This window comes from Aplysia californica, unplaced genomic scaffold, assembly GCF_000002075.1.
Source record: "Aplysia californica isolate F4 #8 unplaced genomic scaffold, AplCal3.0 scaffold00122, whole genome shotgun sequence".
Lineage (NCBI taxonomy): Eukaryota > Metazoa > Mollusca > Gastropoda > Aplysiida > Aplysiidae > Aplysia > Aplysia californica.
Window position 1 is genome coordinate 344832 of NW_004797392.1, and position 15982 is coordinate 360813.

The window sequence follows — 15982 nt, forward strand, 5'->3', positions numbered from 1 at the left end:
CCCCCCCCACCCTCACACGCACACACACATGCCTCCGCATTCCCTAAAAGCTATAGAGACAGAGAGTGTGCACACGCATGCGCGCGCACGAGAGAGAGAGAGAGAGAGAGAGAAAGAGAAAGATTAAGTGAGAGAGAGTGGGGCTTTTCTGATTGTCTTGGATTTTCTTACTTCTGAATTGCTTTTTATATCTTAAATAATTGAGATTAGGTAGGCTATGTGGAATTACCTCTGCTTGGCACTACACACAAAAATTTAGTGTTATAGAGGTGAGGCAGGGTATTATGTTATTTTAGTCTATGCTTGACTATCGAATGTTTGTGTATACTTTTCAATGACCAGATACATTACCATGATGATGATTATGATTATTGCAATATCATTAAATTATTACCGTTATTTTATTATTATTATTAGTAGCAGTAGTATTATTAGTATTATTATTATTATTTTTTGTGTCATGACGCGGTGGAAAAAGGCGCTCATCAATTTTTTGACATATGGAGTTATTGGTATCATCTTAAAGCTTGTTCATTTGACTTGCTTTCAATGAAAAAATTATCCATCTGTCTTTAATAGAAATCGATATATTTTGGATTGATGGAGGTAGAAGTCACCCAGTTTCAGAGGAAAAAATAAGAGAGAAAATGGCCGCCAAAGTTTGGTGACTTCCAAAGCCTGAGAGTCCTTGGAAACTGTTAATATACATTTTTGTGCCTTTAATCAACGTTTGTCTGTAAAATGCACACAGCAAGTTGTTTTTAAATGGACATAAATGGTGTTGAGTCAAAAAGATGAAAATTCAACGAAAGTTGCCAAATGGGAAGAAAAATTATGTTTTCTTCGATTTCATTATTTTGACGAGCGCCTGATTTGATGAGGCTGCCTCTCATTATTATTATCGTTATAAGCCGCAGAGGCCTCATATTGAGCCTGGTTGATTTTCCTAACTGTGCAAAATTATGCTTTCTTGGCACTTCACTGTATTAGCCAGTTATAATAAAAAATGATACTAAATAGAATAAATGCAAAGCATTTCCATGTTTCTCAAAATTGCTAAATGTGCATTACATTCAAAGAGATATCACATTTTCAAATTACGTACAGATGTATTCATCAGAGGTAATATTTTGTAAATTGTGTGAACATTATTGTATACAGCTTTGCTAACGTACGGTTAGTAATTCATAATTATATATTCATATCAGCTTTTTAAATTTATTCCACAGCACAATAACACAGGAGATGGCATGTACAACGTTTTCTCAGGGCTAGATGGAAATTTGGATAACTACATTTTGGTTGATCGCTGGAATGGATTGAAGTATGTTTGTGTGTGTTGTGTTTTATGTGTGTGTGGTCATGTGTGTGTGTGTGTATGTGTGGGGGAGAATGCTAATATGTGTGCCATTGTCTGAAGATTTCTATGTGTGTGTGTGGCTATTCATGTGCTATGTCTGTGCATCAGCTGTATTATGTGAGCATATACATGCATATGTGTTATGGAATTGGTTGTTGTGTGTATGTGCAAGGGTATGTATGTGTTTGTAACTCTATGTGGGTATGTGAATGCATATATTTGTGAAGGGGAGAGGAGTTGGGGTTGGAGTAGTTTTAAAGATTTTTTTAAAGGCCCAAATGCGCACCATAATAATGATGCAACCACGTTATAAATTAATCTTATTGTCTGAGGTACACAAATAGGACAGAATACTGTTAACAATGACTGATCAGGCTTAAAAACCTAAAATCTTATATGTATTCAACTAACACCCAAAATTATGGAACGAGGTTTGGTGCAGCAAATAAAAAGTGTCTACATTTACCACCTAATTTTTAGGTACAGCTTCTTTGAACTCTAAAAGAAGGAGATGAAAAAGACTCTTGATTTAATTTTCTTTTAGTTAGGAGTATATAAGTGTAATAAGGTAGTAAAGAAGTTACGAGTGTATTCCTTGTATCTTTTGAGGAATAGATGTGAATCTCTTTATTAGAATAGGTTGTGGAATTTATTTCCTTTGTTGCCTTCTCAATTCGTATTGTATAAATTATATAAATATTTTTTTCTTCAGGAAATTGACCCTGTGGACCACCGAATATGCTAATCAAATCCGTGGTTCAGGTAAGTCTTAATACAGAATTACTTTTTTTTTTTCAAACTGTTCAGATTACTGTTTGTCTTCCTATTTTTGTGACAGAGAATCTTTTTGTGCATACGAGGATGTCAATTTTGATAGACAGACAACTGTGTTATTGATAGCCTCTGGTTTTATCATAACTTTACAGAATGATATGTGCCCCAAGTGTCCCTATTAACCCTTTGAGCACGTAGCACTGGTACACTGGTGGTGCAGTTCGGCAACAATAATACGTTGCCCCGGTACACCGACCTGAATTACAGGCAGAAAAAAAGCAGTAATTTTCAATCAACCGGAGTACTACTTTCTATCAGCATGCCATAATGGGATACGGGCGTGTCTGTGCGCGCCTTTTCACACATGTTTTGATCACATTCCGTGCTCATTTATTTAGTTTTTTAATTGAGTTTTTCCATGACTGTTAAAGACACGGCTTGCTGAATTCAATCGTTTTTCACATTTTTGACAAGCTAATTGATTTTTGACCGAACATTTACAAATGTAAATGATTTTTTTAAAGAGAAAATATCAATTACTTTTCTTTTATTTGCTAAATATGTTGTATATTCAGAAAACTATTATCCTGCTGAGACAAATTAAGACAAAGAACGATACAGTTTTTCTTAATTTTCTGTGCTCAAGGCACATGATAATGTGAAGAAAAGCAAGCTGATAACTGTTGGGATTTATTTGTCCACAGATGGATCACAACATCCACCATATGTCACAAAGGATACCAGCATATCCATCTTTGACGGATACTTGCAAAGGTAAGTCTCTGTTTTTGCCATCTCTCTGCACACCTACCTTGGCTTATCAAGAAATATTTTTAAAGATCAATGTAGAATATTATGGTACATGCAGTGATGAGAGATGGCATTATCTTTGAATATCTATAACCATAATGCATTGAGTTATCAATGGATGATGCATGTTCCAGAATGCTCCTTTAGGAATTGGATCCAGGACTTTTCAACACTGTAGTCTAACACGTTGCAAACTGAGCTAATGATGTGCTCTAACTGCTAAAATGAGATTTTATTTTCCATTTTTTTTAAAAAGCTTTCATTTACCCAGGACGGCAACAGCTGGGTGGGGGTGCATTATGCATTAATGCCATTATGGCCGCGCCAGCCTGTCACAGATGTTTGCTTATTGTATTAAAAATCGTTTTCATCAATGTTTGATTGTGGTGTTGAGCAAGTGTGTGTTTTTATGTCTTGTCTGCTAATGCAAAATTCAAAATCAATTCCTGTTGGTGGTTAGCGGGTGCTCTGATGTGGTTTGCTTCTTCTTTCCTATCAAACATCTATCGCCCTTGTCTCCCTTTTTTCTTTTTTTATGTTTGTTACTCTCTTGTAACACCTCTAATCTTCTGGCACTCATATGACTTTATGCAGTTGCGAGCGCCGTAAAACTAAACTAAAATCAATTCCTACCAGAACTGAAAATTCTCCAGGCAGTATTAAAAACATAAAGACTACCTTCGAAATTGGAATTTGACTGCCTGAAGGTAAAGGGTCCCGAAGGCAAAGGGTCCTACGAAGTAGGAAAAACAATCGCACATGTAAAAATCAGTTGCACTGCAGGTTGAAAAACCAGCAGTTAACTACCCATTAGATCTAGCCGGGGAACGTGAAGAAGAGTTTTTTAGTTTTAGTAAAAGTTTTACGGCACTTGCAACACAATGAGGTCATAATATAAGTGCCGAAGAATAGATATGTTACAAAAGAGTAATGTACACAAAAAAATAGTAGGAAAGATAAGGACAATAGATGTTTGATAGGAAGTAAGGAGCAAACCACACCAGAGCACTCGCCAACCACCCATGCGAAGAAGAAGAAGAAGGAAGAAGAAGTTCTGCCAATGTAGTGATGTGTAAAGTGTTAGCTAAAGTGCTCTTTTACCCTTTTACTTCAGGTCTCTGAAGATGTGCTACAACGGAAGCTCTTCCTTCATGGGTGTGCGGACTTTGCACTTCACCGTGCCTTACTCAGAGTTCGCCACAGCTTCAGAAAATCCGGATAACGCAGGATTTTGCACCCCGGACATACATCATTGTATTCCATCCGGGGCCTACAACATGACTGATGCCACAAACTGTAAGTCCAAACTCTATTGAAAGACATCAGGAACCACATCTGTAGGGATTTCTTTGAAGCTTTCCATGTGGGTGGGGAGGGGGCGGGGGGAAGAGGGGGCCACTGGCAGATCCTATGTCGAAACTTTCTCTCAGTTGTTTCTTTCTGTCTGTTGTACTTTTTTCCAGCTCTAAATGACCATTATTCTGTTGATATGCTTCTTTTTAGACACAGAGTCAAACAAAGTTGTGGTTTGTTTACAGCATATACCGAAAAAAACAACAACTATTGTTTCTTGTTAACTTGGATATTTTTTAAAGGAGGCTCATAAAGAAAGAAGAAAGAAGGAAAACCTGATGCTATAAGCATTGCTACACTCCATTCTTATTATTAGATAGGTTCACTTTTTTTGCTGATATAAATTTCATTTAAAAGCAACAAATGCATAGATCTAATCTTTTCCTTGTCTTTTTCAAATTGTCAGCTTGTAGTGGTTCGCATCGAAATGTTTTGCAAAAAAAAATTTTTTTTTAAAGATTGACATGATCATGGCCTTTTGTCTGTCTCTGTAAATAATATATAATTATATCCTAAGACCTACAACTCTTGTTTTGATTTCCTCAGATGCCCCAATTTATGTGTCGATGCCGCACTTTGTGGGCGGAGACCCTTACTACTTCAAGCATGTGACAGGACTGCACCCAGACCGATTGAAGCATCAGCCGTTTTATGATATTCACGCTGTAAGTTGTTTGTGAAGTCTGCTGACAAAATGTGCCAATCTGCGAATTGAGATATCGGTGGAAAATCGGCACATGGGTCAAATTACAAACTTATCAACTGGTGCCATTTTCTTCCAGTTTAACATTTATTCTATCATTTTATACAAATAAAATGTGAAAACTCTGTCTATAAATTTTACATTTATTTCGATGGAGGCTAAAATCTGAGTGTCCGGGGTTAAATTAGCAAGAAAATGGCTGCCAACATTAATTAATGACTTTCAAAGCTTGAGAGTCCTTGGAAACTAAAATTTTACTTTTTTGGGGTATCTTTAATTAACTATTTTTAGTGAAACCACACAGAAATATGACATTTAAAAAATATATTTAGCCAAAAAACCTAAATTTGCTAAACCGGCGGAAAAATGCTGGTTTCTTCGATTTCATTATTTTTCTGTGTGCCTGATTTCACCACCATACCTCACATATGTATCCTTTGTTTTCTAGTATTGGTCCTCATGTAGCTGCCATGATCTTTAAAGACTGGATTTGTGAATAATATAATAAAATATAATATATAACATTTGTATAGCGCATTTCCAAAAAAGGAGCTGAATGCGCTTTACATTGGAATACCCATTTTCAAAACCTTTCTTACTACTTCCTTTCTTCTCATGCAATATATAATGATACACACTCTCTCTCTCTCTCTCTCACACACACACACACACACACACACACACACACTGACTATTTTCAAATAGACTATTTTAATAATGAGAATGTACGATAGTTAAGTATCGAGTATGAATATTAGATACAGAAAAATGTGTATGGAAAGTTTTGAGAGGGGTTACTTGGTCGATGCCCACATCTTAACCTCCCTTGTAGGTAGAGTCAGTTTTTTTGGTTTTTAAAAGTTGGCAGCTATATATTATTATTTATTAACCCTCCGTACATTCCACCCTGCTCTTATCTGTTGTAATTTTTCACTTCAGCTCACAGGCGTGTCTCTCCAGGGAGCCCGAAGGTATCAACTGGTGGTGAGGACAGAAAGCTTTGAATATTTCAGGTGGGTATTTTCCTCAAGTGTTTGCGTTCTTTCTCGAGAAAGATACGCTGTTGGGTTCATAACCGAAGGGTGATGAGATTGAACCTTGTCAGAGATCGAAGGAAGTGTTCTTGGGTAAAGTACTTTACACAAATTTTTCTCACTTCACCCAGGTGAGAATGGATACTCGGTCATAGCCTGCGAAAAATCTTTTCAGTTTGACGGTGCTTGAGTCTGAGCGTTGTATCTTTTCAGGGATGCCAAATCTCCGTTTTTTTCATACACTTGCAAAGGATATGGGGAATGGTTAGAGATATGTTTTTGTTTGCTTTTTTAAAGATTTTTTAAGGTTCGTTTTAGGTGAGATGTGACGCTCCGCTCATTTTCAGTGGGGTTTTTTTCAAAAATCATTTGGCATCCCTGTCTTTTAATCGGGTGCTTACAGTGTATGCTTCCCAGTAAGCATCGAATGATTATGAGTGTTCTAAAGTCTGCTTGGGGTAATAACAGTTGTAAAGCGCATAGATCATGCTGTAGAGTATTGATATGCTCTATATAAATGCAATTATAATTAATTATTATATAAGATTCTGCATACTTTTTGTGGTAGATGTGAGGAACAGAAGTATTTTTCTGTGAATCAAAAATGTTACTCCTGTGTTCAGTTTTGAATTTCCTTTAAAAACTGAGGGTTGTAAGGATGTCTGCACTTAAAAGGCTCCTGGGAATTATTTTATGAAAAGAGATTTGTGAATCAGATTGGAGGCGGATGTTAAATCTGGAGGTCCTTCCTTGTGAATAATCGTGCAGTATTGCAAGGGACTTTAAAACTATGCAATTTCACTTTTTTAGAACCTGCAGTTTAGATATTTATGAAATTGTTCTTCAAATTGCTTAGCTTTTGTTCATTGTAATGTGATGGCTTTCCTAAAATACACTGCTAACTTTTAGCTTTTCGTTGTACTTTCCATTATCCATTGATGTCTACTCGGTATATGGTGAGCGATCTCTTCTGATGTCTCGTGGAAAAAGGGAGCCTGGACCAGCAATGGAATGACCATAATGTTACATTATTTCAGACAAATTCCTGTTCATATATTATGTAGAAATACATGTGCAGCATTCTCTATTTCCCCAGTGCTTTCAAGAATTTTCCTGTTTCCTACCTTCCTATTCTGTGGATTGACGGGGTAAGTTTTTCTGTGTTCATTTATCATGTGGCTATCTTAGAATTACAAAGTTCTATCTGACATTTCTGGCCCTTTTGAGTTTCTATTTTAGACCGTGAGATAAGAAATCAAATGTTCTATCTGCTCAATCAATTCGTTGGATTATTTGGAGTCATTGTCAAGATATTCAAAGAATTGTGATTTTAAGTTTGACATGTTGGGAAGCTTAAAATTTTTAGTGACTAATTTCTCAAAACTAGGTGCTGAGCAGATAGAATTTTATAATTCTAGGGTAGCGATATTTGTGAACATGTGTGTGTGTTTGTGTGTGTATATGTTTGTAATAAGCATATTTAAAGATAATCTTGGCTCAAGTTCAAACTGTAGCAACTAAAGATCAAAAGCATTCCCCCTTTATTTGGTTTTATGAAGATTTCATTTCACTGGGAATTCTTAGTTTGGGAAAGCGGAGGGGGGGGGTTGCGTCATCTGAAAAGGAATAAGCTCTTTTTGTTTTAGTAAGCATTTTACAGCACTTGCAACACAAGCAAGTTATATAAGTGCCGAAGATTAGAGAGAATACATGAGAGTAACACTCAATAAAGGAAGGGTAGAAATAAGGACAATAATATGTGTTTGATAGGAAAGGAGCAAACCACACCAGAGCACCTGCCAACCATCCTGTGGAATAATTTAGTGCTACGATATGCCTGAGACTAAGAAATACAAATGGTTATTGTGGACTGCTGTGTGCCCTCAGTGATGACTTACAACAAAGTATTTATGATTCATACCAATTGGTCATACCAATGTACTTTCAAGGGTGGTAAGTCCCTCTTGTGAAGCAAAGTGTGCATGATAAATGAATACATAACTATGAGACTAATAAAATTTAAGATAGCTGCCATTATTAACCTATCCTTACGCCCTAGGGTCATTTTGTGCCACCGCGGTTGTATTCTTCACATTTCAGAGTACTTATAGTATGAATATCTCTTTGAAACTTTCAGTATTTCTCAAAAAGTCATTTTAACAGACTTCTATGCAAAGCGTACGGATCAGATTAACAAGTAAATGGGTACTATAGTAAAACACAACGTACGGATAGGGTTAAGATAATTGATGAGATTATATAAATACTTATAAACATTAACTTCTAATCTCTTTTGTACCCTGTATTCAATGTAATATGTTTATGTATGTATATGTTTGTGTGTGGGAATATATTGCGTGTGTGTTTGTATGTGTGCACACGTGCATTCGTGCGTGTGCGGGCATTGTAGTTAGTAGTTAGGTTTCCAGAATAATAGTAATCGTGAGGTTGTGGATTCAGGACCCCCGGGGTGGTGCCATTGACTGAAGTGTCTTTAGGCCATTCCCAAAGGGAGGACATTTCTCATTCTAGTCACAGTAGAATTGTAAATGGGCTGGTCTAACAAAGTCATGCTCATAATGGTGCCTGAACTACAACAGGGAACTGCTTCCTTTTCTTTCCTAATCTTTACTATCGTCATTTTCCTTTACTTCTTTTGTATGTTTGTCACACTCTTGTGGCCCGCTATTTCCGGGGTGCCTTGATAGTCGCAGCAGACTTTGTGCTGCTGAAGCTAGAGAGGTGAGCAGAGTAAATATGATTCCCTGTAAGGATTTCTTTGTTGACATCCACCCTTAGCGCTCATATGACCTTATGTAGTTGCGAGCGCCGTAAAACCTCTACTAAAACTAAAACAAGTGGATTCAGGGGTTCGAGCCTCAGTTCAGCCTGACATTTTGTCCTTGGAAAAGGCACCTTACATAAATTTTCCTCACTTCACGCAGGTGTGAATTGTACCTGGCCGTAGACATTGAAAGATCTTGTCAGTATGTTAGTGTTTCAGCAACTATGAAATGGCAGCTTGCACTGTATGCTTCCCACATTGTTTCAGGATGCTATCTGATCTGCTGGGGTAATTATATAGATTTCAAAGTGCATAGAGGTTGCTGATGAGTTGGAATTTGTGCTACACAAATACTATTTATTATTTAATTATTAATTGAATTTTCTTTTTGATAAAGAAAAATGTGTCTGTTTATCCTTTTTTTTGTTGTTTATTATTTTTCTTTAACCCTGTGTGGGTGGTTGGCGGGTGCTCTGGTGTGGTTTGCTTCTTCTTTCCTTTCAAACGTAGATCTATCATCCTTATCTCCCTTCCTTCTTTTTTATGTTTGTTACTCTTGTAACACATCTAATTTTCTGGCGCTCATATGACCTTATGCAGTTGCGAGCGCCGTAAAACCTCTACTAAAACAAACTTTTAACCCAGTTTCTATATATATGTCTTTTGTCTTTCTTTATGCATCAGCTTGCCCAGATGGATGCGAAAACAATTGCTCTCTTCCGAGATGAGGTCCAGTCTACTCTTGACGCCATGCCCACTGTGCGGGGAGTCATCTTTGGTCTGGGGGGATTCATAGCCCTCATCATTTTGACTCTGATTTTCATCTGGAAGAGGAAGGCGAGAACGGTAATATTGATACCGTAATTAGTACATATTATAGTTTATATCTTTTTGTGTTGGGTACTTTTGTTATGGGGACACTATAATTCGCCCAACCCAATCTGAAGACCAGTGGAAATCTGCTCCAGGACCAGGAAAAGAGAAATAACTCTATTTTATATTGTCAGTGAGATTGTCCCAGAAACTTGAAGACCATTTCGTGCTGACCGCAGCTGACAGCTGAACGTGACGACCCGGTCCGATCAACTTGTCTGTTTGGTTTACTCAGTGTCCAAATAAAAAATTAAAACACGAGTTAATTCCCTGCCAGCATGGGTCTCACTGAAAATTATACATGACTTACTTCTTTGGCAGAGTAATTTCTGCCCATCAGAATTAAGGATCAGGAGATATTTCAGTACAATAAAGTTGAGCGCAAGTGTCTAAGTAGCTATTCTCGCAGTGGGCCTTTTCAGCCGTTGTGGTACTGAGTGTAGACTACTGAAACGGCCGTTGTTATACTGAATGGGTTTAAGTATGTTTATCCTATATCCCCAACTTTCTGCCTCCCCCCCCCCCCCCCAACACACACACACACGCTTACACACACACACACACACACACACACACACACACACACACACACACACACACACACACACACACACACACACACACACACACACCCTCCTACCTCTTTATTCTATATATTTTAACTTCCCTTAGCAGTAGATCTGCTGAACACAGATATACCATGGTCCTGTGAAGTTCGTGTTATCAAGGTTGTTATTGTATATTTTGTTGGCAGGTACTGTAAAAATCACTTTAAGGGGTCTGCAATAAAATCAATAGGTACTAAGAAACATGGTCCGTTATTTTCTCAGGTGTTTACCTCAGACATTGAACACCTTGACGAGGATAGAAAACCACTGATACAGAAGAAAAAGAAGAGAAATTCCCGTGTATCACCACCCTTGAGATCTGGAGATCTGAACACTCACTCTGATGACGTCGCAGTGAGAGATAGGAGGCAAAATGGTGGCGTGATCACTGAAGAGAGAGTAGCCCAAGATTCTAATAACTCTGAGCCGAAGCAGGAGAATGGGCGCCTGCATAGCGGGAGCAACGTAGAGTCGGATGGGCCGAGCGAGTTCTTTGATCCCAGGACCTCTCCTGTGCCAGACCCAGCCTATTACAAGTCGTTCGAAAGTACCTAATGGTATTGATAAATTAAGTTTAATAATGCATTTCTCAGTGTTCTGATTGGTGCTGTTGAATTGGACTATTTCTGTTTCCAGTTGAAATGTGCATGATTGTTTTGTTTTTTTGTGGCTCTTAATTAAACTTACATCTTGTGTGATACATCAACTGGAGACAATAATTCTGTATATATTTTTTTTTCGAGAGAAGCCAAAGATTGTTTTTTTTTTTTTCAGGAATTTTCTCATTAATTAATCACATTCCGAATTACATATACTTGGAATTTAGCCATCCGTATCGTATGACATGCCATAGTAAGCTGATCTTGGTATAGATATGTGAAAGTTGCTGAAATTCGAGTTTTGACAGTTCAGTTTCAGGACTTGTAATGAACTCTTTTAACATTGAAACTTTCCTTTTTCCATGTACGGATCAGGCTTTAAATATTTTGGGTTTCTTTGGTAGTATTATCAATCAATACACGATTATTGTCATGCTTTCAGTCTGCTCTCCGTCCTTTGAAATAGCTTTATTGTACTCTGGTCCGATGGAGGATGAAGAAAACTTAGTACTTAATAAGATTTGAAAAATGCAAGTCAGGCATGATGTGGGAAAACGCTTTAGGAAAAAAAAAAGATCTAGAAAGTGATTTATTTGAATATATCTTTATGCAATTAAAGACTACTGGGAAAAACTGGGGATGTCTAAACTATAGTTCTCTCCTTAAAATCCTGACTGTGCAACACAATGATGATATAAAAAGATGAAACATGCTTCTTATAACAATGTAACCGCAAAATCAATATTTCAAAAGTAGAACTCAGAAACCTTAAAGTTTTCTACAAGATGCACAATGTCCTTTGATCTAAATTTTCAGTTTGCAGAAAAATGTGAGATTGCCAGTTTTTTACTGTTGTAATTGTCTTCAAATACTCGGCCTCAGGTGCGGTCAAAATCTAGCTAGGTAACTTTACAACTAGCCTTTTATATTTGTTGAAAGACGTCCATTTTTATGAACCCGTTATCCTGCCTGGAGACAGAGTGCTCAACATAACAAATATCCCAGTGGTGTAGGGAAAGGTGGTTGTGAATTTAAACAAAAATTGAGAACAGAACAAATACCGCATTGCATTGGTGATGATGTTTTAACATTTTTCTGTTGGGAACGTCCGGTATGAATGGCAAAAAATGTTTTCCCTTTCCCTATAATAGATGGCTGGAGGAGACGGAAAAGAGTTATTGTATATTATGATATGATTATATGATATTATTTGGAGAACTTGTCTTTGAGAAGAGAATCGTCGGTTCCGCTTCAAAGATTTCTGTTAGAGTGACATGTATATGCTCTAGATCTAGATATCAACTCTGAAAGTTGGGGGAGACACTGCCACTGACTATGGCAGATGGTGTGCTGTACTCCGCAAGCAGTTGAAGTTTAGTGAGAAAAAGAAAAGATCCTAATCACAGCTGCAGAAAAGAGAGCCAGGCAGAAGGCGTGCTCCTTTGGAGTGCCCCCCCCCCCCCCGTCAACCAGCCACGCCTTCTGCTGATGTGGTATGGACTGCCACTCTGGTTTTGAATTCTCCAGCTATCGACGCCACTTTTGCAGAGGCACCAACCTGCATTTATCTTTGGCGCAATATCCCTTATAGACATCGGCTTACGGAGACTTACTTCGAAATAAGCTAGTAGAAGAAGTGTGTCAACGTGGATACAGACTAACAAAATTCTGTAATTGAAAAAAACCCACCTGATTTCATCAGAATATATGAGAAACTGAGACATAGCAACAGATCGGAGATACCATAGTCCTAAGCTGCTCATTAAATTTTTTTTTTCAAACCAAACAGGGAAGGATTCGGAAAGGAAATAAGTGAACAAATGCCCTCATGCTAATTTTGCAAGTGATTTCCTCTGAAGATGAGAATTGCAAGATCTAACAAAAATATCTCGATAGCATGCAAGCAGTATAGGTCTTGGAAGTACATGGTTTCACAAAAATGAAACCAGGGCCCTGTTATCTCCGAAGTTGTAAAATTTTGCATGCAAATGCAGTGAATCGTTTTCCTTCCAAGCAAATATGACACCATTACCTTTCAAAGACTGACATTCGAGCCTCAAAGAAAGGGTTTTCTTTGACCCTCTACGCAACAGCCTTAAAGTGCTTTATTTGTTATTAAGAACAGCAGTAAAGTGCTTTATTTGTTATTAAGAACAGCAGCTTGAAGTGCTGTTTCTATCTCTTTAAAAGTGCTTTGTATTGTTCTTCCAAGTTATGAATGCTATATTGCTTATTTACAGTCTTTCTTATTTTATGCTTAATTAAGTTGTCTCAGTTTCAAGCCGTAACCATGTGCCTTATTTTACACTTGCAATATATATGTTATTATTATTGATACAACATGGGGTTGGAGGGCACCCACTGTTAGTATTACTTCTTTTTGTTGCATCTGTTGTTTTTGTATAATATACTCTGTCTTGCTTTTTCCTTGCACAAAACAACTTTATTACTGTCAATATGCATCTCTTTACTCAAAAAAAAGGTTGATACAAAACTATTCGTTTCCATCTTCATTAACTGGTTGAAAAACAGTTTTCAACTTTGTGTGAAATAGACGAACACTGCTCCCTGTCCTTGCTGTTCACAGAATGAATATATCATGTTATGTGTTGTAGACTGCTTTCTTCCTTATTTACATGTCATTATAGGGAGAGAGTAGTGTCATAGATGTCATCTTGTCACCTCGCTACCCTAGAATTACAAAATTTTATCTTCTCAATACCTAGTTTTTAGAGATTTGGCTTTAAAAGTTTAAGGTAACACAACATTTCAAGCTTTTCTGAATGTAATTCCTTGAGTATCTTGCTAACGACTCCGAGTAATCTTATGATTTGGATAGAACAGATGGAACCTTTGGATTCTGACTTTTTGGCCTTTTTGAATTCAAAACGGCCTAAAATGTCAGATAGAACTTTTACAATTCTAGGAGTAGTGAACTGTCACCCTGGCCGTGTTCATCCGTTGGTGCCCCACTCTCACTCTCACCACAGCAGGCCTCCATCTTCTCTGCTCCCTGCTTTGGTGTATTATTTCATATTATAAAGTTGTAGATCACTGTGTGGATGTGGAGCAAGGTAAAACTTTCAGTCCAAAGAATTTTATGGAAGTTATTTCTTCTTTTATGCGTGGAAAGGGACATGAGAGAAATGAAGCTCACTTGGAACGAGCTTGGAAGGATGGCTCAGGACAGAGATAAATAGAAGGAGCTTGTATGTGGCCTATACCCTGCCAGGGGTGAAAGGCATTGATGATGATGATTTCTTCTTTTACTTTAACTTAGATATATATACGTAAGACAAACTTTCTGGGTGGATGGTTGGTTGGGTGCCAAAGATCTATCATCATTATCGCTCTATTTCTTTTCTTTGTACATTACTCTCTAGTAACACCTCTAATCTTTGGCACTTATATGACCTATTCGTTGTGTTGCATGCGCCGTAAAACTTTTACTAAATCTAAACTAAAAAAAGACCCCAAAAAAATTTCTGTGTTGTCCATGTCATTCTGTTCTGCATCATTCTCATGCTGCTGATCAAATGTTGTAGAAGAATTTTTACCGTAGCTTATATACCCACCTATAACACGACCTCCTGTACAATACAGGGTTATACTCTTAACTTAAAAATTGACCCGTTTTGTGGGTCGTGTGTATAAAACGGGGTGAATTTCTTACATTCTGGAGCGGGCTCAAAGTGCATATAATCCAGTACTAATTGGGCATTTAATATTAAGGTGTCTTTTTACGTTTAAGAACTGTTGGTTGTTGCATTGAGATAGATTTACTACTGTGAGACTGGAGCGTCTGGTATAAGTGAGCAAGAAACTGGGATGTTTTGTTCTAGATTTGCAATAAATCAAAAGTATTTGGCATTACTTCACCTATCCCCATCAGTAGGCCCAGTATAGATTGTGGGATGTACATATCATTTAATACGGGGGTATGCTTTTGGACCTCTTTTTTTAATTTTTTTATTTGGAAAATGACTCATATAATAATAATAATAATAATAATAGATAGCATTTGTATAGCGCATATCCCCGCTCAACAGCAGGCTCTATGCGCTTTACACTATATTATTACCCCAGCAGACCATAGTACACTCCGAAACATTCTCAGCTTCCCGGGAAGCATACAGTGCGAGCAGCCGATTAAGCGCTCAAACACTAACAAACTGACAAGATCTTTCGCTGTCTATAGCCGGGTACCCATTCTCACCTGGGTTAAGTGAGGAAAATTCGTGTAAAGTGCCTTTCCCAAGGACACAACGTCGGGCCCTTGACGGGATTCGAACCTACGACCTTACGGTTGTGAGTCCTAGAGCCTAACCACTAGACTACCGACGCCATATTATAGGCCAGTATGTGTACCTCTATAGCAGTCCAGTCCTTTGTTCTAAAGCAATAACAAAATACTCATCGTTGTATGTGCAATATAAAATTCCTTTGCAAAAATTCTATAAAACCGTTTGAGTAGATCGTGTGACTAAGGTAGATGGAATTTATTTTGAAGAATAATGAGAGTTTTAAGGGTGTGCTGTTTCAAAATATATGTTGCTGTATTTTATATGTATATATAGTTTTTAGATTTAAAAAGAAATGTAGTGCTTGGTTTTATGCTGTTTTATTTTTGTTGTATTTTTTTAAAAGATAGTTTTAAGGCAGTAAATGGCTTCTGTTTTTGGCTGTCAAATATTTTTAATAGAAGAAAAACGTTCTGCACATATGTAAATGTAAAAGGTTATTCCAGTTTCACGTACAGTCGAAACTGTCTGAGGTGGCCACCCTTTGTCGAGGAGAAAAAGTGGCCGTTGTAGAGAGGCGTCTATCGTCCTGATCTCTCCTCCTTCTATTTTGTGTTTGTTCCTCTCTTGTAACACCTCTAATCTTCGGCACTTATATGACCTTATTGTGTTGCAAGTGCCGTAAAACTCTTTACTAAAACTAAAAAACTAAGAGGTGGCTGTCTTACACTACACAGTGCCATTATATTGTTTTTAAAAATATGCAAAGGAGAAAATGGGAGGGGGACATTTTGTAGAGGTTATTGTCTTATTCAGGTGGCCATTAGGACAGGTTCGACTGT

At 37.4% G+C, this 15982-nt stretch overlaps 1 protein-coding gene across 1 annotated transcript in view; it reads left to right on the top strand.

Annotated features, from left to right (window-relative positions):
- Positions 1–13389, top strand: part of LOC101850324 (lysosome membrane protein 2) — a gene marked incomplete at its 5' end in the record, with an annotated part of 42112 nt that extends 28723 nt beyond the window's left edge. The window contains 9 exon segments of the mRNA XM_013081250.2: positions 1230–1324; positions 2073–2122; positions 2839–2908; positions 4059–4240; positions 4844–4962; positions 5940–6013; positions 7131–7182; positions 9504–9665; positions 10523–13389. Coding sequence (XP_012936704.1) covers positions 1230–1324; positions 2073–2122; positions 2839–2908; positions 4059–4240; positions 4844–4962; positions 5940–6013; positions 7131–7182; positions 9504–9665; positions 10523–10855 — 1137 coding nt within the window.
- Between the last annotated feature and the right edge of the window lie 2593 nt (positions 13390–15982).